The sequence below is a fragment of the Colius striatus genome, chromosome 1 (assembly GCF_028858725.1).
Source record: "Colius striatus isolate bColStr4 chromosome 1, bColStr4.1.hap1, whole genome shotgun sequence".
In the NCBI taxonomy this organism is placed as follows: Eukaryota; Metazoa; Chordata; class Aves; order Coliiformes; family Coliidae; genus Colius; species Colius striatus.
In genome coordinates, this window is record NC_084759.1 from 25,318,061 (window position 1) to 25,338,388 (window position 20,328).

Genomic DNA, 20,328 nt, shown 5'->3' on the forward strand with positions numbered 1-20,328 from the left:
CTCTCTCCCTCTTGAGCTGAGGAGCCCAGAACTGGACACAGGACTCCAGATGAGGCCTCACCAGGGCAGAATAGAGGGGGAGAAGAACCTCCTTTGACCTGCTGGCTACACTCTTCTTGATGCATCCAAAAAAAAAGTCCTCTCCTTGAGAATGCATCAGTGATTAAACTGATAACAGCTGATACTACAATGAAATACTTGAATACTTTGAGGTTCTTTATTTAGTTTTTTCCCAGTTGAGAATAGAAGTAAAAGTGCCAGAAAATGTGTAAGAAATATTGTACTTAATGAAATTTACAACCTACCTATGTAAACTAACAGACACTTGGATGAGCCTTTGCTTTAGAATAAAATATGTGACCTGTACTAGGAATGTGTACAATCTAATGGGTTCATACTAAGACTAGCCTTTGACAAAACAAAGGTATTTTTTTCAAAATCTGCCTGGACATATTCCTGTTTGACCTGATCTAGGTGAACCTGCTTTAGCAGGGGGTTGGACTAGATGATCTCTGGAGGTCCCGTCCAATGACAACCATTCTATGAAATTTCAGTGGTGTATGAGCTGCCTGTATATAATTAATTGTAGAAATTAAGCAGTAAGCCAAAGCCTGAATCAGTGCAGATTATTTCAAAGAAATAATAAAAATAGAAACCTAAAAATCTTGAAACTAAAAACTTAAAAAGTAAAAACTTTTTCTACATAACACACCATTTCATTTATTTTTGTACACTGTATATGCAACATAGAAAAATTACTTTGGAAATATGAGTTTCCACAACACTACTGTCTTTACTTTTTTTAATGTGTCCCTCTCTTTGCATCTAGAAAGCCTTAGAATCACAGAATCATAGAATGGTAGGAGTTGGAAGGGACCTCTAGAGATCATCTAGTCCAACATGTCTGTAGAAGCATGTTCACTTAGATCAGATCGCATAGGAACATGTCTTACCTAGAAGAAAAGCACATTTTTTTTAATATGAATTGTCATTGAACATGCTTACTTTGCTATTTACCTTTCCAAAATTGAAGTTCTTTTCCAGGATCAGATTGACTTAATGGGACTAATTTTCTGTTCTGTCCCCTTTTAGAAACATTTCTCCCAGTGTTCTAGTATTTCAGCCTGCTCCAAAATCTCTTCAAGATAATCTTCTTTTCTCCTGAGGTTATGTCAGTTTCTTTTCTCTCCTAGGATGAAATTCATCAGGTCCAGACATTTGAAGACATTCAGTTCTCAATATTTTCATTCTACGCTAGAGAAAGACCTCTGCTCTTTGCGACTGGAGTTAGTTTTGATAGCAGTTGTCTACAAGTTTTCCATTTCAGTATGACTGTAGACCAATACTTTCATCTCTCTGTTTGATGTTCAAGAACTCATAAATTACATCCTGGCACTCTCACGGTGTTACTCACATTTAGTATTTTGCCCTGCCTTTTCTGAAATTCACTCTACGTGGTTCTAATGACTTTCAGTATTTGTAAGTAATTTCATCTTGTTTCCTCTATTCATGTGTTTGCTTCTTGTGGTGAAGAGAAATGAAAAACTTATATGGAAGTCAAGTCTTACAGTATTTTCTATTTTTTTTTTAACTTAAGTATACTTTTGTTGTTCCCGTAGGTTTTTTTTTTTCCTCTGTGGAAGTGACAGCTACTTTAGATTATTCTTCAGACTTATATATTTAATTAATTTAATTTAAATTACTTTAATCAATACTGTAACTTGTCATGAATCAAATGATATAAGCAAAGACATTGCTCTCCAGTTATTAAATTTAGACCTGATGCTCTTAAACTATTGAAATAAATTGAGTTTTGTCATTGCTTAATTTGAGAAGAGAGTAGAAAACCAAAAGGTAAAAAAAATATTGGCAAGCACTTTAAGAGTAAGAATGCTGCTCCTAAACAGGGAAAGATTTTATATGTATAAAATAAGCCATGAATAAACAAGGAAAATGCAATTAAATGCAAATAATGGATATTAAAAAAAAAACATTTCTCAGGAAGCAAAAACTGCCAGAATGGGTAAAATCGTAAAGATATGTTCTACTGTCTCTTTTTGCTCCTGTCATGAGAAATCCAGCTGAAGAAGACAATGTTCAATTTAGGTAGAAGTACTAATTATGAATTAATGAAGGAAAAATTCGAAACATTGAACATTATTGTCTGAGAAACACCTATGGTGATGTCTCCTGGAAACCAAGTGTAGGTATCTCACACGATTGTCCTCCTAAGCCAAAGTCATGAACACAGAGTCATACTACCCAATAAGCTTTGCAACAAAGCTCATTTTTATCAGCAATTTTTGACCACTGCTTGGTGACTCCTCTACTGTTCAGCTCATGGGTATGGGAAGACAGTGCATAGTCACCTATAATTAATGATCCTACTTGCTGTAAGGTTTACTGTCCTCAAATAGGCCTGGAGGACGATTATGTTTTGCACACCTAGGGGACAAAAGAATGGACAGTTGTGGCAAAGTATGGAAACTAAACTCTCCAACCTACTCAATGGCCCCTTGAAGTTGCTGGGGTCCCAGACTGATGTAATCTTTTCTAAGAGTTTGATTTAATTACTGTTATTTGGTTTTATTATCTGATTTTGTAAATATATACTAATTTTTTTGCTAAGTATTTATAATTTATGAAAGGAAAAATACAACTAAAGTAACATACATAATTGGAAAAAACCCCTTATTTCAAGAATATGATGTGATAAAAGAAGAACAAATAGCTTGTTTTTTGTACAAACCTGATAAATACTTTCTTGGAGGAGAGTAAATTCAGGTCTTTTTCCATTACAAAATACTATTGAGGCATTGTGAAAATCTCAGAAAGGTCAGCTAAGTGTAAAGACATGGATTTTTTAAGACTGACATGATGGGTGACTAAAAGAGAACTATAAAAGTTAAATGTAGAATAGAGAGTAGACTATTAATATTAAAATATAAACAGATCACTTGTTCAGTACAATCATCCCATGTCTTGGAGAAACAGCTTCAATGTCACGCAGGAAATGAAATCACTTTGCAAAAAAGAGTATGCTTTGAAAAAAAAAGAAAATATCTGGCTGAAGATGAAAGTCTAAAAAATGATCACCAGTTATTTAAATTAATGAAACATTTACTAGTAGCAGAATTTGAAAGGATAGCCTTTGTAACGAAACAGAAACTATCAGACAATATGTGAATTAAATTATATCTTTTATAGTGGCATTTCTTTACAGAAAGGTTGATAGTAGTGGAAACTACTATGATCAAAGCACAGTAGGTGTCTTCATTTTTGTTAAAGTCTGTGTATTGGATATCATCCAATTAACTATTGCTGTGTCTAAAATGCTCTCCATGAAGAGAACCCTTGACTATTGAAGTATAATCTCTCCACTGACTGTCATTGCAGCTGTTTTGTCAGAGTGTTCAAGAAAAAAAAATACAGGCAATCTGGGAATTCAGGCTCCACTGTCACGACATTGTGGCACTTGAGGAGCACAGGAGGAGCTGAGAGAGGGAAGACATATTCCGTCAAATAGACATATCCACAGCACATAAAATTGACGGTTGTCAAGTATGGAGAAGAAAGTCTGATCAGAGAGTACCTGATACTCTTTCTCTCTGCAGATGGCAGTGCTTAGGACCTCTATGTGAAAAAAAATTGATGCTGATAGCTAACTAAACTTCGGCTTGTGCTTTACAGTCTTTTTTTCCCCTTTATTTGCCTTTAAAGGCACAGACATATCTTGGAGTTCATTTATCACTAAAAAGTCAATGAGGGCTAAGTACCTACATTTTTCTGCACTACTTCAGAACATATATCCTTAAATGCCAAATATCATAATCTTCCTTTTACATTGACTGCAATGTCATGGTCATGAGAGTAATTTGAGAATTTTGCTATGAATGTGTTTTCTCTCTTTGGAAAAGGCTGATATCTATAAATAGTATTGTGAAAGTACTAACAGTGACTTGTCTCCTAAACTGGTCCATTATGATATCTACTTTAGACTAAAATTTCTCTAAACAGTCTTGGTTTGGTTGGGGTTTTTTCCCCTATCTTTGTAGGAAGGAATATTTCTTATGGCACAGCTACCAATTAAAAAAATATAATAGAAACTTCTTCTTACCCTTTACATGAGGTAAATACTCTCTTACCCAGTGTAAAGACCACATATGTTGTGAATGGTTCAGTATTTCCTTTAAAGAAGGCAGCAAGCGGTATCTTTTATAGTCATCCTCTTTAACAAGACAGGACAATACATCAACCAGACATGGTTGTAAGTTTTGCTTATGTTATGTGGATCAGTGACCTCTTAGTATTTTTCAAGACCATGATGCTTTATTATTACACTGAAGATAATACTCTCTACCAGAAACAACAGAAACAGTATGGTTTTATTATTGTTAATTTTGTGCATAGGATTTGTTTGCTTTCTTAATAAAAATCCAAATTATAAATACTCCCTCAAGCATTTTTATATTTTTAAATGCTAGTTAAAAATTGAGACTGCCTAAATGTTTGACAATGAAGTCTAAATATTAAAGATTAATTCTGACACCGGGTCCCTTAAAAAACTTTAATGAAGACAGCCAAATGGTGTGCACTCTCTGCATGAAGCTTGCATTCATTACAATGTCTCTTCCTTTTTTGGGTGAGGAAGACTCACTCAGTCCAAGCGAGACAAAGCAAATTCCCAATTTAGAAACATGAAATACCCTCTAGGTCACTCAAATGTCTTTGTCACTTACTGAAAAGGAGATTGAACTCAATATAGACAGCTTCACTCTTTTGCAGATTTACGCATGGCAGAAAGGTTACTGTGTCAATCTTTCTTGCCCAGGCTGTCTGTATCTGCAGGCAGATATGCTCCAGCAGCTGGACTTCCTCTGGTTTGTGGAAACAGTCAAAAAGTGTTGGAGAATCTTCACATGAACATATTCATGCGGGTGTGACATTCATTCAAAACTGTTATTTGAGCTAGCACCACGTATGCTACATTTTCAACTCTGATCAAGTTGTGCATTGAGTCATTCCCTTGAAAAAACACTGATCATGAGCAATTTACACCAAACAGTGTTTTAACTAACCACATCTTTAACCATAACCTAAATATTCTGCTTCTCAACATTGGTGTTTGAAGACCAGTCACTTTGGCAACTTCATATAGGTCTGCATTTATGACATTATAGATATAATTGCAGACCTTTTTTCCTGGATACTGTAAAGACCAAGAAGCATAATCTATTTACTGTAGGGCAGATGGCAGACTATCTATCTCAGCTTTAAAGTCCAGGAAGAGAGTGACATAAATCCAAACCACCCACCTTCCAGGACTTCCCACCCACAGCTCCCTTTCTTGCAGTTGGCAAGTGCTGAGAGTGTGACTATCTGATATACCAAGCCACTTACAGCATGTGTTTAAAAGTTTTATTCAGATTCAGAGTCGTAGCTCATCCTCTTTAAGTAATTTAGTAAATTAAGAAAGGAAAATGACTATGATGTAATCCCGTCTCCACTACAATTAACAGCAAAAGTCCCACTGGTGTCTGCAGGGGTAGGATATTTCCTTCCAGATAGTAACCACCTACTGTCTCTAATCAAATAGCTAGTAGAATCTTTGTCCCAGTCATGCTTTTTACATCTCCTAAATTAGTTTTATGAAGTGATCTATTCTTCTGGTGCTGTGGATGTCAATTAATGAATGCTTCCATTTCAGCCCTGAGAAAAGTTTGCGCACCTTAAAGGTTGTTTGTGACTTGCAGCTATAGCCACTGCACAAAGAAAAAGCTTGCTTTCTTGCAGATTGTTGAAAACGTCAACTTCAGAGCAGCTGATTGCTGTCCTAAGCTCATTTGAATCATGCTATAGAACTAGGGGTCAATTTCTGACATTTGCAGTTGAGCACATAGTAACAAAAGACACAAGTTATCCAGATGGTAAATTTACAGTGACTGTGTACATTATCTGCATGTGTCGATGAGGCAGACACAGTCTAAAGATTTCCAGTGAAAAAAATACAGATGCTTATACATCACACGTGGTTTATTGATCAGCTAATACAGCCTGATTTTTCCAGTCAGCTGTGCTCCTCCTCAGAGACAATTCTTTCTGTGAAATCAGAGCCTAGACCTTTCTGAACTGTGAATCTCAAGGTATAGATACCAAGAGCCAAATGGCTTGAAATAATTTTCTGCTGCCTGATTCTTGAAGGCAGCCCTGATATCCTGGTTACCAGGGGCTGAAGACTTTCAGACCAATAAGATTTTCAATCATGAAATCGAAAAGAATGCTGATTTTTATAGTTATCTTCTGCTACACTTCTACTGTTGAATGAGTGGTGTTCCTCAGGGTCTGGTACAGGGACCAACACTGTTTAACATCTTCATTGGCAACATAGACAGTGGGACTGAGTGCACGCTCAGCAAGTTTGCTGATGACATCAAAATGTATGGTGCGGTTGACATGCTGAAGGGAATGGATGGCATCCAGAGGGACTTGGTTAGGTTTGAGAGGTGGGCCCAGGTGAACCTCGTGAAATTCAACAAGGCCAAGTGCAAGGTTCTGAAATGAGTTAGGGCTATCCCAGGTACAGATACAGGCTGGGTGATGACTGCATTGAAAGCATCCCTGAGAAGAAGGGCTTGTGAGTGTCAGTTGACAAGACATTGAACATGACTTGCAATGTACTCTTGCAACTCAGAAAAACAACTGTATCCTGCGTTGCATCCGAAGCAGCTTGATCAGCAGGTCAAGTGAGGTGATTCTCCCCCTCCGTTCCACTCTTTTGAGACCCTGCCTGCAGTACCGCATCCAGCTCTGGGGCCTCCAAAGTAAGAAAGGCCTGTTGGGGAGGGTCCAGAGGACTGGAGCACCTCTCCTGTGAAGATAGACTGAGAGAGTTGGGGTTGTTCAGCCTGGAGAAGGCTCTGAAGAGACCTCAGAACAGCCTTCCAGTACCTAAAAGGGCCAGCAAGAAAGTTGGAGAGGGACTCTTGACAAGGGCATGTAGTGATAGGACAAGAAGTAATGTCTTTACACTGAAATAGACTAGATTTAGATTAGATTTAAAGAAGAGATTCTTCAGTAGGAGGGTGGTGAGGTACTGGAACAGGTTTCTCAGAGAAGCTGTGGATAACCCACAATTCTGTGATTCTACAATTTTTTTGAAGTCTATCTGACTCTGCTTGAGTAGTGGGTTTAGACCAGATGACCTCCAGAGGTCTTTTCCAACCTTAAAGATTCTGTGATTCTGTGATTTCATGAACCACATATCCTGAAATGTTATGACATCATTAAGATGGAAAAAAAAGTGGGAGATATATAAGCCTGTCAACAAACTGAATCAACATCAATAGTTTGTTCAACACCAAAACAGATCTCCAGTTGTACCAATGTTTCAGCAAAGTATGAGCAAGTTCAGTAGTGCCACATTAACAGGGATATTCATTCTTGTTATAACTAAAACAGCTGTCCTTTCTGCAGAAGTAGTACTTGATGGAATATATCTGCCTAGTTTGATGGCAGCTAAGCAAGAACAGGGAGTAAAATATGGGAAAACAGCTCTGAAGAGTGTGAGAGAATTACTTTGAGAAGGTACCATTTATCTGGGCAAAACATTATGGACTGTAACAGTGGGGAACAATCCAGCCTTGGCAAGGAGATCGATAACGTGATCTAATAAGACTTTTCCATATGTAACATCTCTGATCTGCAGCTGGAGAAATAATAAATACACATTTGATGTACAGCTTTTTTGTTCCAGACTCGCTTCTGTTTGGATTGTGGCATGATATCTCCCTGGCTCACACTTTCATCCTTTCTGAGGACACATTTGGGTATTGTCCCAGTAGTGTTAGGTGTATTTGGAATACACATGAGGATCCACTATCTTGGAAATGCTCCTGGGGTGTCTGCAGACTTGTACAGGAGACATATGCCTTGCAATGGTCACATACCTTTCCAAAGACCTCATCCATACCAAATTTCATCTGAAAATTTAAAAAAAAAATACAGCAATATATAACTTATTTTGAAAAGCTCTTTGCCAGGATTCCTCTTTAAATATTGTTTACTGTATTTCCTGTCTCTGACCAGAAATGAGTTATCCTTCTGCTCTCTCTGGAAAGAACAGTCCCAATTAAATCACAGCTGTTTTTTTTTCTAGAGGTGGAACAAGGGAGCTCAGCAGTCTCACTCACCACTTTCTCTAGGTCTTCCACTGCAGCATGAGCACTTCAAAATCAAGGTCTTCATAAAAGACAAAACTAAGTCCTGCTAAGTCTTCCAGACAGGCGTCTGCAGACAGATGGATCTGTATTTGCTATCGAGAACTGCATGGTCTGGATTTTCTATAGATCATGGTGACACACTGAGAGTGACAGGCAGACACCTGAGCTCTGAGGGGCTGTAGTAACACTGAGGACCTTAAGAGGTTTCTTAGACCTTTCCTACAGAAGAGTCAACAGCCTGAAGAGCTTCTGAAAATCATACCTCAAGTCTATGCCCCTGAAAATGTCCACTCCTCTCGCCAGTAGTTTCCACATCGATGTATTTTTCTCAATTAATAAATATGCTGGTTTAATTCTGTTTAGCATCATATTCACATCACATGACTTAAACGTGGCCCTGAATCAGGACATATGTTCCATTGTGGGAAATACAGCTGTTGAAAAGACTGTTAAATATTTTGCTGAGAGGAAAAATAAAAGAGATAATTGGACTAGCAATTAGATGGATAAATGCCTGTGGTTCAACCCAGACATGATTAAAACAGCCCTAAAAAATATCAGCAGGAGTTATAACAAAATGAATTATTATAAAACAGCATGCAGTAAGCAGCACTGCTTAAAAATCCAACACACTATGACCAGCAACGTCTTTCATTTCATCGTGGTATAGAGTCAATACTGGACCCAACACTGTTTAACATCTACCATAATGACTTCAGCAAAGGGGCAGTGTACCCATGGCAAGTTTACACAGACTACAAAACAAGGACGAGTGATTGATGTACCAGATGCCTGTTCTGCAATTCAAAAGAAATTGGCTGACAAGGAGCTCATGAAGTTTAACAAAGGCAAAAACCAAGTCTTGTTCCTTGGACAGTATAATCCCAGGCACAAGTACAGGCTGTGGGCTAACTGGCTAGAAGGCAGCTCTGCAGAGGATGACACTGGGTCTTCTTAGACAAGGCATTGACCATGGGTCAGTGATGTGATCCCTCATGGAAAAGTGGGCCAGGGTACTCCTTGACTGCATTAGGAAAAGCACTATCAACATGTCAGGGAAACGGATCCTTCCTCTCTGCTCAGCACTAGTTAGACCACACCTAGGCTGCTGTGTCCAGTTTTGGGCTCCCCAGTACAAGAGAGAAATGGAGCTGCTGGAGTGAGTACAGCAAATGGTCACTAAGATGATGAAGGGACTGGGGTATCTAACAGGTGAGGGAAGGCTGAGAGCTGAGGCTATTCAGTCTGGAGAAGAGAAGGTGCCAAGGGATCTCAGCAAAATTCAAAAATACTTGAAAGGAAGGTGTAACAGAGATGGAGACAGGCTCTTCTCAGAGTTTAGCAATGACAGGACAAGAGGCAATGGGCAAAAACTAAAATACAAGAAGTGCCATTTGAACAGAAGAAGAAAAGTTTCTATTTTTTTTTATTGTAAAGTTGGTCAATCACTGGCAGATGTTGTCCAAAGAGATTATGAAGACTCCATCTTTGAAGATATAAAACGTCTGACTAGACACAGGCCCAAGCAACTTACTCTAGCTGCACTTGCTTAGACAGAGAGTTTGAACCCAGTGGCCTCCAGACACTCCTTCCAGCTGCAACCACTCTGTGATGCTGTGAGGTCCAGGGGAAGTGCAAAGTTTATTTTTTTTTCCCACAAATTACCTAAAAAATGTGGTTTGTAGATAAGAGTAATTACATCTAATGTAGGTGAATCTCACACATTGGTTACCATACAAGAGAAATTAAGAAGAAAGATGGCAGGGCAGTTTATACAAGGATCATAGAATCATAGAATGGTAGGGGTTGGAAAGGACCTTTGAAATTAGTCATTATTTCTGTTTTGTTTTTTTTTTCTGCTCATACATTTGAATATACCAGACCTATACATAAATTATAGCACCTAATTTACAGCAGCTCAGATGAAGTTAAACATGAGGTAGCTTATATAAAAAGAGGTAATTTCAACTATCCTAGTCCATAGCTACATCAAGGAACAGTATATGGGAATGAGACAGAGTATTAGACCCAGCACTCTGATAGAGCACTCCATAGTATGGTTTTGGCATCGCCAGCTTGCAGTTTTGATCCAATCCCATGCATTAATCTGTGGATAATAGATTCCAGGAAACGCTCCAACAGAGAGCATAGGCAAGGCTGCACAGCTTTTGCTTTCTCATTTCATCCAACCCTGCCTCAGCAGGCTTCACACTCTCAGTTAACTCCTGTACACTTGTCAGTAGTGCATACAGTGCAAATCTTCTGTGTCATGTTAAACAGCATTCTCACGAGCACCATGTTATTTCACAAACTCTAAAGCAGGAAGGGGAAAGAAAAGGTACTCCTCCTCAACCCATGCAAAGAAAATGAAACCACAGAGGCTCCAGATGGTAAAAGAAGCTGAGGACAAAGTACTGTGTAATACGGATGCAGAACTTGAGGAAACATAATTCTGTTTGATGACAAGATGAACAGATAAAGGATATAATCTGCTGCAAAACACACCAAGATAGGTGATCTACATATTGTTCATAAAGCATCCAAATAGGTCAGAGGCAGAAGATGATGAGACTTATCCCATCTATCAATTGTCCTATTAGTATAGCTTCTCTCATAAGCCCACAAAAAGTATCACTATCAGAGTTAATAAGGTGTATTTTTTTTAGGGCATTTTGATGTTAAATGTTAGCTAGTGATGAGGAAACCAGAGAAGTGTCATCTGGAAAACCATGAAATGAACTGGAACTCAGAAGAGAGGATTTCATTTTTTCTGTAAATGTCTCCATCTGTAAAACCAAGATGATGATACTAATGCTTGGGGATCTGATGACTATAAAAAGTAACACATTTTCTCATGTTTTCCAAGCATGAGAGCAGCTATTTTAATTTCTATTTAATATTCTTACTACAAATTAATGTCAAAACACATGTACTAAGATAGAAAGAATGCCTTTAATTTTTTATTTCCAAGTTTATTACATTAGCCAAATGCATTTTTGAGTGTTTTAACCAATTTTATTGCTAGTAATAACTGTTTGACAATTAGTAACAATGTTAAAGGAATAACTTTGTCAGTTTGACCAATACTAGTTGTTAAACATTCTGAGAGAGTCTGCAAAAGCAATGCAACTGTAACTATATTGTTTTGTTATAAGAAGTCTTTTAATTCTTCCTTTCTTATAGTTAATGTATAACCTGAAAACATTGATTAACATTTTCCTAAAAAAACTGCAACATTGTTTTTCTGTATCACTAATTTCAAAAGCCTCCACTTTACACAAATGGCATTAATTGAAACACAAAGTCCATGAAATAATGCAAAACATATTTCTTTATAAAATGTCCATGAGATCTTTCTAAAAATACTATTTTTGAAAATCATTGCTGGAAAAAAAAAAAAAAAGGAAAAAAATAAAGGAAAGCCAACACATAGCCGAAGTAGGTATTTAAAGTGCACTAATTAATAGAGTCACTCAATTTTTCATCTAGAGGAATATCACAGTATATTTTCTCTTCACTTCTGCTGAAAAATCATAGACACTTTTCAGTTTTATAAAATTTTGATATTTTTTCTTGGGGGCTGAATTAAAGTAACAGAGAGGTTTATTCTATTTGACTTTTTATAAATATCACACATACCTCCACTACTGGAGCTCCTACAGTTCTGTCAAGAAGCTGCTGTATGAGTGGTGAATGGTGAGAGCACCAAGGTGCCACCACAGGTAATTCTAAGAATCTTTGAAGAAATAATAAAAGTAAAAAAAAGCAAAATAAAACCCAAAGTTCAGTATCTATAGAGATTGAAATATTTACTCTTCTCAGACAGTACCAAGATAAAAGAAAACTACTGAAGATTAAAAATGGAAAGGAAAGGAAAGGAAAGGAAAGGAAAGGAAAGGAAAGGAAAGGAAAGGAAAGGAAAGGAAAGGAAAGGAAAGGAAAGGAAAGGAAAGGAAAGGGTAGCATAGGCATTTTAAGGCTGACACCCATGTCTTGCAGATAATAGGTTGTACAACAGTGCTCTTGTTCAAACTAGAGAGAGAGAGAAGTAGGACTGGGTGAAACATTTTGCTGAAACATGTAAAGAGAGAAGCAGGCATTGTTGAGAATACTTTTTTTTCTCCTTACTTAGGCTACGTTTCATCAATCTTGTGCTCATGGGTACAGAAATGTGTCTGAGAGTATGGGAAGATTTGTACAGGTATGTCAGTAGTCTATTCTATTTTTTACCTCTTAAGAAATTTCAGATCAGTTTGTCAAAGGAGTATTGAACACGGAAGACCATGGACGACAAATCTGTATGAAACAGCACATGATTTGTGGCACTGCTTTTAAACGTAGTTTATTTTATGTCTTTAAACTATTTACTTCTCACAGGTAAAATTGGGAAGTGAGCTTTCTATATATTAAAGTAAACAGAGTCAACATAACTTCCAAGCTCAGAGGATTGGCTTAGGAATGTTTTGACTACATAGATCCATGCCAAAGAAATGTTCAGGAATCTTTGCTAGTCATTTCAAATGGGAGATGAGAGAAAAAGGAAAAGAGGACAGAAGAAACCATTTTCCATTAAAAAAAAAAAAAGCATATTCAGTGATTTACAATAAGGCCTATTTTCTGCCATTGCTAGATCAGGCATTTGCTCGACTCTGAAGTCTCCTCCAACAGTAACTGTGTCATAAGATTCTTCCTAAGTTTTCAGTCATCTTCTCTGTCATATTTGTTGTATAAACAATGGTCTGAACCTTAGAGTTATCTGGAAAACTTTTAATGTTGAAACCTTCACTCATTAATCCCAACCCTACCAATAATATTTTTACTCCTAAGAGCTTTTTTTCCACTAACTAGTTTTGTGGTTTAATTATTTCAATGATATTGAAGAAAAAAGACTTTATTACTGTGACAATTTCAAGGTCCATCTCCATCAACCAAGGGGTTGTTAATGTGACAGTAACCATCTGGGGGACTGCCAAGACTTGAAGTTACTCTGTTCTAGTGCCCTATGCGTGAATCCTATATTATTGTTCCTCTAGGGTATGGTAATTTCCTGGAACTTTATGATTGACTTTCACTGCAGATATACCACAATGTCCTCTAATCCTCCTCTCTCACTGCTTATATGGTGTAGATTAAATGGATGAAGATAAGAATACTTCTGAGTCTGACAAATACAGACAATTATGGTCTTGATAATGAAGAATAAAGTTGAAGAATTAAGTAATAAATGTGAAGTATTGCTAATTTCAGGCCAGTTTTGTCATGAACCTGTAATGTCTCCGCCTCACAGATTTCACTTTTTTTCATCCTATGCAATATATGAAAAATATTTACCATGGCCTCTTCTATTCAATACTTGTCAAATTATGAATATTTATGAATATTCAATATCCTGTATCACAGGGAAAATAATGTAGATAAAAATCCTAGTTTCTAGAATATCACAAGGTAACAAATACTTAATTTTAAATTTCAATATTTTTAAAGTAAACAGTAATACTTAGTGGTCTCATATTCCATTTATGTGCACCTACTCCTGGAAGGACAGATTTGGGAGCACTGCTAGTTACAGTATTCTTTGGCATCCATTTTTTATACAGGATAAGATGCTTTGAAAAGTCCATCATCATCTCAACTGGGCATTCCCGTTTATAAATCTCCAAGAGATTAGGTAAAAACACAGAAAAGAGTGAGCTCCCTGTTACTAGTGGGCATTCTGATTTGGTAGTATGCTAATACTTTGTTTAATCACACTACATTAGTTTAAATTACTGTAAAGTGTAGGAAAATAGATGATGGGGCAGAAGGAGTCATAGTCACAAAAATAACTTTATGAAAAGTAATTAAGAGAACATGTAGATTTCATTTCTACGTTGAGATGTGGAAGGATTTTTGTTCAGATAAGCAGACAAAGCCACTACATCAAAAGAGATATCAGTGTACAATGCTGGGCAAATGCCTTCTGTTCTTGAGGAAGCAGTCAGAAGGACAGAGTGTACCAGAGAAAAAGAAAAATGTTCACAGTGGAATGCCCTTTATGTATTGTTGCTGGATTATATTAAACTAGAATGAAATACAGAAAGTTGTTTTAGTGACTACTAGATGATATAAAAGCCAAAAACATACCAAAATTAGTATATTACAAATTTATTCCCAATTGAAATATTAAAGATGTCCTACCGCAAGATAGGTTTTAATCCATTTTCCTATGTCCTTCTGCTTCCTCCACAGTTCTTGTACATACTTAATCTGTCAGTTCCATTCCATTACTTTCCCCGTCTAACTTTTTCTTGGGGGAGACCACAGGCATATTTCTCCCCTAACATAGTTATTGTCCTTTAAAAGATTCCTTGACTGACAGCTCATGGTGGCAGAGCAGTGAAGAAAGCAGTTTGAAGTTAATGATTTCACCACTGTCAAAGGCCCTGGGGAAAGTTGACATCTTCAGCTCACTCTCTGGGTAGGTCTAAGAGCTCTCACAAAGTTCTCTAGATCTTATGAGGGTTAGAAGCTCTCCTTCCACCAAAACACTATAAGAGTAGATACTGAGGTGACCACATTGAGAAAGTCTGACAGTAAGACTACACAACATCTCAGTGCAGTGTTCAGACAGCTTTAGCATTCAGGGTTGGTATGGTGTGTGATTATGGATTTAGGGAAGGTTTTTAACTGTCTTTAAGGAGAGTGATACAATTCAAGTTCATTAGGACATGGTGACTGAGAAAGGGAAGCACCGGTTTGCTTCTGTGAAAGCATATTTTTCAACTAAAAATTACACTAAAAGCTTAAGAATATTTAGAATTTGCAGCAGTATTTAAAAAAGAATCACAAATGAAAGCAAGCTCATTTCAGCCAATTTTTTATTGATTATTGTTTCAAAACAGAAGTATAAAAGCACATTAGATAATTACTCTGAAACTTTGGTCTGCAGAATTAAGGTACTTTGAATGAGTTTTTTCTATTTCATAAGTAATTATTTTCCAATTTTTGCTAATAAAGGCAAACAACTTTTATGAGTACAAAACTAGAGTTATAAAATTTACATAATTTACATATAACTCCATGTTAGCACCAGATATTAGGCAAAGCATGTTTGATATCAAAGCTTTCAGATTTAACCTCATTTTTGTAAAACCTTTCTCCATGCTGAGTTAACTGTTGCATGCATTTTATTTATCCCTTTCATAATCCACTTTAATAATAAAAAAAGACATATTTAGGTAAAAGTGGGAAAACACTTAAGAATCTTAGTATATGTATTGGTATAATTTTCCTTTAATGGGAATGATTTTTCTTATAAATAAAGAAGTTGATCTCAAATACGTTTCAAGAAGCTCATAATATTTGTTGTGTTTCTTTTTAAGAGCTTCCATCAGCCACGTTGCTAGAAGGCACTTGGATATGCAATGTAGAGCAAAAAAAAGAGGATATATTTAATATAAGGCATATTTGTTTAGAAAAGGTAACATTACTGATGTCATTATGACATTAAAAACGTGATGAATTTTGACTTATAAAAAGCATACAATACTACTGAACCGGAAGTGTTATGTTAACGTCTCATATTTTAGATCACTCTAAAAGTCACCTGAAGTGGATTTTTTTTTCTAGAAATGCTCTAATTTCATTTATATTTTTTATTTAATGGAAATAATAATAATAAAAAAATACACTCTGTATTATTCCCTGCTCTTTTTGAATCCAATCCTGCAAACACTTAATAGTCATCATAAGAAGGAATCCTGGTTCTACAGAACTTGATGGCTCTTAACAGTTCCAGGATCCTACCCTGTATAGTGCTTACTATCAAGAGCAGTTAAAGCACCCAAAATGGACTACTCCTAGTGAGCACTGGGTTAGCAGTCAGTATCTGCAGCTTCACATCTTTTTGTGGATTCATGGTTCAGTTTACATTATGTTATCAAAACAACGTCATTTTCTAATGATCTAGGTTTTTTAAGAAACAGTTTATCTTCCTCTCAAAGACCATGCTTTTAATTTGTACTTCTGTGGATTCTGTCTTGGAAAGCATTTAGGGATTAACTAGTCTTGTCCTCCTTCTTGCTGTTCCCCCTGGGAAAAATGGAAAAAGAACCATAATTATAACCTATATGTAATATAGTTACACTATATACTGTATGTACTTGTGAAACAGTAATGTGAAAAGATGAAGCATGATGCTGAACCTTTCAATCTTGTGCTACGAGATAGGAAATGACAATGATCTCTCAGCTTCTATTTTGATCCAAATAATGTAGAATCTATGAGTTACAAAGCCTATTGTGGGGAATCTCACAGTGCTTTTTTCACTGTGTTAGTGAAATACTGTTTGACCAAAACATATGAGTTATTTTCAGATAGAAATATATATAAGAAAAAAATCTAGACATCCCATAATTAATCATAGTATCATAGAATCACAGAATGGTAGGGGTTGGAAGGGACCTTTAGAGATCATCTAGTCCATCCCCCCTGCCAAAACAGATCCATGTAGATCAAATCACACAGGAATAAGTCCTGGTGGGTTTTAAAAGCCTCCAGAGAAGGAGATTCCACAATCCTTCCTGGGTAGCCTGTGCCAGGACTCCCTCACTTGAACACTAAACCAGCTTTTCCTTATTTTTAAGCAGAAATTTTTATGTGCAACTTTTGTTCATGGCCCTAGTCCTGTCACTTGAGACAACAGAAATAAGTGCCACAACTTCCTCTTGACATGCACCTTTCGCATACTTGTAATTACCGAGATCCCCCTCAGCCTTTTCTTCTGTAGACTCAATAGTCTGCTAAAATTTCTTTCTTTTAAAGCAGAAATGCAACTCTTTCCTTTACAACTCTGTTTTCTTAAGAATATTCTGTCCTTCCTGACTTTTAACAGAACTGAGAACAATGTTTGATGCATATTAAAATGCTTAAATATATGTTATGTCTTACCTTGTGTCCTCCTGCTTGGTTGTGCTTTCCGTACAGGTGCTTCTAGAAAAAAAGTTAATATTGAAGTCAGAAGTTATTTGTAAGAGCCCTTGAATGAAAACTCACTACAAATGTTGGAAACCCACTGTTGACATATGAAGTTTGTTCTTTAAAGTTTTCAGTAAATTCAGAATTTTGACCCGTTATCATGTTGACTTGATCACCTGAAACATGAATGCTTATAATACAATTCACACTTTTCTGTCATGTGCAATCAGCTATCAAATCTTACCAACATTTCAAAAATTTTTTTACACTTTAACATTATGAATGAATCAATTATTTACATTGATCTCTGATTGATGCTTACAGGATATACGCAGGTGCCAGCACATTTTGTCCCTGTTGTTCAATTGGAAAACACTGTTTGACACCGTTAGTGATGTACAAGCTCAGACTACTGTACAGCCCAGGGCTCAGTCTCAGCTTTTGGCAGAGGATGTCCAAGTCTGCTGTACAGACATTTCTTCAGGAGTTATTTGTAAGTTTCATGCTTGAAACTCTTTTGTCACAATACATTGGTCACATTTCCAGCTATGTTTGGAGCTTGATGTGTAACTGCATTGTGAGTTCACAGTATGATTCCATATTTAGAGTTCAGTTATTTTTTTCAGACTTTTGTTTAAAAGGGTTGAGTGCAGCAAAGGCTAAGGAATAAGTACTACCCTCATTAACAGATACATCTGTTTTACAAGACTGGCTCAGTGAGGCCATGGACATTTTTTCTTCTTTCTCATCAAACCTTGAGACATTTTTTAGTTGGATCCTCGTTGAGAAGAAAAACATTTCACAAGCATAAGAGATAATGTTCCTGTTACTGTTACAGAAATGTTACTGCAATATTTTTCCCTGAAGTCCTTACATCTTCACTTAACCAGCTATGATCAATTGTCTTTTCATCCCGAGGCAGAGAGTATAGAAATGCATAATCCTGAGATACAGGTTTCATAGCCTCACAAATGAGGTTAAATGCCAGGAATCTGTACCAGTATGATAGAAAATGTCAAGCTCTGAACTCCCCCGACAAGGACAGAGTTCCATCTAAGGTATGTTTTCCATACGTATATGATGTCCATACAGTTATTCTTTCAAGTAAATCTCATGGCCGAAGGTCACGTCTATCTGTCCTTTTCAGGTGACTGACTTTCCCACACGTCTTATGCTACTCGACATTGAAGTTACACATACACTATAGAATATTCTCAATATTTAGCATAGACTTCAAAATTAAAAAAAAGAGAAACATATTTAACTCCATTTTCCACGAGCTATCATATTTTTCCCTATGAATTCAATTCAAAGGTTGACAGAATACCTTAATCTGCATTATTAAAATTGGAACTGGAAAAGGACACACGTCTAAATGTAACAGAAATCCTAAACAATCTATTTCTTAACTTTGAAGATCATTAAAAAAGGATTGTTAAAAAACAAATTTCAGGTATAATTTCAGGCTGAGTTGTATTTAGTTCCTTTAAGAGATTAAATTTGAAACTTGACACCATTTAGTTTTTTAAACCCAAGAATTTCCCTTATTTAACAATAGGATAGGGTAAAGAGATTCCAAGACCCTCTGAGATATTTATTCAACCCCAGAGGTTACATTCATTCCCACCCTACTCTCTTCCTACCACGTTGAGAATCCTTCACATCAACAGATCACATTATCACTGGCAAGAAGTAACTCAAGTTAAAAACAACTCACATGGTCTTCTGGCTGTGCTGCTTAGAAAAAAAGGCAATACTTATGGTATGTATTCCTTCCAATCTTTTATTTAAGCTTAGTGGTTAGATATTTCTTCTTGTCTACTACACTTGCAAAATCTTTTTGTTACTTTTAGCCACAAGATAAGCCTAAACAATTTTCTTTGCAACATCACTGAAAGAATTATTTTCCAAAACAATTATAAAACTCTTTGCTAAAATACTGGCTTGAGACCTAAGTAATTTTTATGAATAGATACTATAAAATCTCACCTGGAATAATCACTTCAGACAAAGCAGGTCTTAGTGATACTGGATTTTTAGACAAACTAACCTTCCAGATGGACTTTCTTGATTTCTCTCTCGATAATCTGTGGCTCTCCCTCAATTACTTTAGTAACCTTGGTGTACTCAGTTCCAGCTATGGTAAGCATCAAAAACAAATGAGTTAAATCTGACATAGTATTTTTCCATATGTAAGGAGCCTTCAGTGGAATCAGTGTCGTCTTGGGAGTGTAGATGTATACAGATCACAATGTTATTCATGCCATAAAGTCCTGCTGATTCCCTTGGCCTTGCCACAGGTGATTCTTTCTCTAGGGCTGCATCATTTATTACAATCTTGGACTAAAGTTTTGTTTCAGACTTCCAATCGTAATAAGCAGTGCTGAACATTGTGTGAGTAGAATTACAGCCCATATGAAATTGTTCTTTTATTTTAGACAGTGGTAATACATTTGTTTGTGAATGGATACGAATTTAAATGCTTAGGATATTTTCAGTAAAACAGAAGTAATTTTATGTACACCAGAGGACCATAAAACATTATCATCAATATAACCAACACCCATAAAGCTGCATGTGTATCTGCTTTTATCAGCTAAATGTATGTTAAGGTATTATCATGGAAGTCAAAGGTAGCTGACTGGATAAATCATGGAAAAGACAGAGAAAAGAAAAATCAAATTAAAACAAGAGATGAATCTGTTTATTTGGTCCATTCTGTAAAGCGGGATGCTTATGCAAACTAACATATAATAGCAAGGAACAATAGCAAGAATTCAAGAGATAATAATGCTTTTTCCAAATTTACTACAGAAAAACTATTTATCTCTCTTTCATAGCCCTACAGGATCACTGCAAAATGTACTTCTATAGATTATGTCTATTTAATTGTATACCTCTGTATACTGAAAACAACTATAACTGTAATTATTAGATTCTGGCATCAGATCTGTCACCATAATTTTGAACAGTTCTACAAGCAAGTTTGAACCTGTGTTTTATTGCCTGGTTGACACCAACAGAACATATTTTCTTGCTATAATTTATTTAATTTTTCAACTTTTAAATATTCCACACTGAAATAGCCTCTCCAGAGACCCACTTTTTCATATATCTGAGACACTTGGATGAAAAATCCTTTGGAAAAACGCTA

At 36.3% G+C, this 20,328-nt stretch overlaps 1 protein-coding gene across 2 annotated transcripts in view; it reads right to left on the bottom strand.

The window, feature by feature from the left end:
- Window positions 1-15,484: 15,484 nt before the first annotated feature.
- Window positions 15,485-20,328, bottom strand: part of POSTN (periostin) — a 35,251-nt gene continuing 30,407 nt past the window's right edge. For both annotated transcript variants that reach the window (XM_062020450.1, XM_062020449.1), the window contains 2 exons: window positions 17,148-17,189; window positions 15,485-16,289 (listed from right to left, as the gene is read on the bottom strand). In XM_062020450.1, the coding sequence (XP_061876434.1) occupies window positions 16,249-16,289; window positions 17,148-17,189 (83 nt within the window). In that variant the 3' untranslated portion in view covers window positions 15,485-16,248. The remainder of the gene's footprint in view (window positions 16,290-17,147; window positions 17,190-20,328) is intronic.